Source organism: Fukomys damarensis, unplaced genomic scaffold, assembly GCF_012274545.1.
Source record: "Fukomys damarensis isolate Sample0158 unplaced genomic scaffold, DMR_v1.0_HiC HiC_scaffold_37, whole genome shotgun sequence".
NCBI classification, from domain to species: domain Eukaryota; kingdom Metazoa; phylum Chordata; class Mammalia; order Rodentia; family Bathyergidae; genus Fukomys; species Fukomys damarensis.
The window spans coordinates 1,549,190-1,550,798 of NW_022900949.1; the positions used below are offsets into that span (position 1 = coordinate 1,549,190).

At 61.2% G+C, this 1,609-nt stretch overlaps 1 protein-coding gene across 1 annotated transcript in view; it reads right to left on the reverse strand.

The window, feature by feature from the left end:
* Positions 1–857: 857 nt before the first annotated feature.
* Positions 858–1,609, reverse strand: part of Jak3 (Janus kinase 3) — a 12,989-nt gene continuing 12,237 nt past the window's right edge. Inside the window, 1 exon segment of the mRNA XM_033759389.1 lies at positions 858–1,454. Within this exon segment, the coding sequence (XP_033615280.1) occupies positions 1,347–1,454 (108 nt within the window). The 3' untranslated portion in view covers positions 858–1,346.

Genomic DNA, 1,609 nt, shown 5'->3' on the forward strand with positions numbered 1-1,609 from the left:
ACTCAGGAGGCTGAGGCAGGAAGATGCACCCAACCAGCCTGGGCTTTATAGTGAGTTCCAGGCCAGCCAGAACTGCATAGCGAGAGCCTGTCTCAAAAGGCCTAAATAAATAAATAAAGAGGTGAAAGCAGCCAGATGGGATGTCATGGGCCTGTAGTTCTGTCTACTCCACAGGCCGAGGCAGGAGGATCTTGAGTAGGAGCGCAGCCTTTGCGAAGCAACTGAGCAAAACCATGCAAAAAAAAAAAAAAAAAAAAAAAAAAAAGCTGGGTGCGCTCCCTAAAGAGCGCTTTGCCAGCGCCAGCAGGAGGTCCCGGCCTGGGGCTCCCACAGGCTGAGAAGGATCATAATGGTGTTGGGCCTGTTACTGTGTGAGCAAGCGGAGGGAGGCTCAGAGGGGACCTCAGACTTTGTTACAATCACAGCCCTGGGCTGATCCAGGAGCTCTGGGTCCCCAACCCCAGGGCGGAGAGTGACCCCCTCAACTCCCCCACCCGGGGCCTCCCAGGCTGGGCAGGGGCTGGAGGCTCAGAAGAGACACATTAGCCCCTCTGCACCCCTCCTGCGTGCAGCCAGCCTCGCCACTCGTTTTTGCCAGAGAGAAACTGAGGCTAAGAGCAGAGCCTGGGCGCTGCCCCCCAGCGGGGTCCTCTCTGGCCGTAGAGCACGAGCTTTGTCCTCCCGGCACCGTGTCTGTCCGCCTGTCCCCAGCCTCCTCCCGCAGCCTTGCCCTGTGACCCCCCCAGAGCACCCTGTTCCATCCACCCGGCCAAGGCCTGAGGTCAGAGCTGCCTGGGGTGCAGCCAAGGCCGCAGCTGGGCTGGGGGACAGGAGCTCTGGCCTCCAGCGCCGGGCCAAGGCCTCTCCAGCTGTGCCTCCTCCCCCAGCTGCCCTGGGGACCTCACAGGGCACCCCCAAAGATATCCAAGCCATTTCTCCCAGCCACCCTGCAACCCAAGTCCAGCCACAACACATCACTGTTGTTGAACTCTTTTATTCACTCAACAAACACCCTGAGCCCACTCTGTGCCCCCTCATGCTCAGGCCTCAGCCCAGCCCCCAAGGAGTCCCCACATCGGGGGGACAGAACTGGACACAAACACTGCCCCACCCCTAGGGTCAGGGCTGGGTGGGAGGCACAGCAGGCATAGAGGCACACAAGGGAAAACAGCAAGGACACAACAGCTGGGGCTTTGAGGGATGCATAAGAGCCTTCCAGGTTGCTAGTGAGGTCATTGCCCCATGAGGCGTCTTTGTGAGGCCCAAAGTCACACCTCTGGGGCCACAGACAATGCAGAGACTGCACCCAGCAAGCGGGCCATAGGGGACCAGGGCCCATCCACCCACTACCCCCGTCTTCCTCTCCACAGAGCCTCCAACTGGGGGCCCAGGGCACCGAAGGTCGGCCTGTCCTGTGGGCTGGGCGCCCAGCACTGGGTCATGAGCTCGTGGACCTGGGGGCAGGAAACAGCAGGTCAGGCCTGAGCAGTGAAGCCCAGCCCTCGGGCTCCAAAAGCTCCCATGGCTCCCTAGGACCCTGCTAATGCACCAGGATCCCTGCCCCAGCTCTACCTGAGGGTGGACTCCAGCCCCCCCTGCAGCCTCTCCC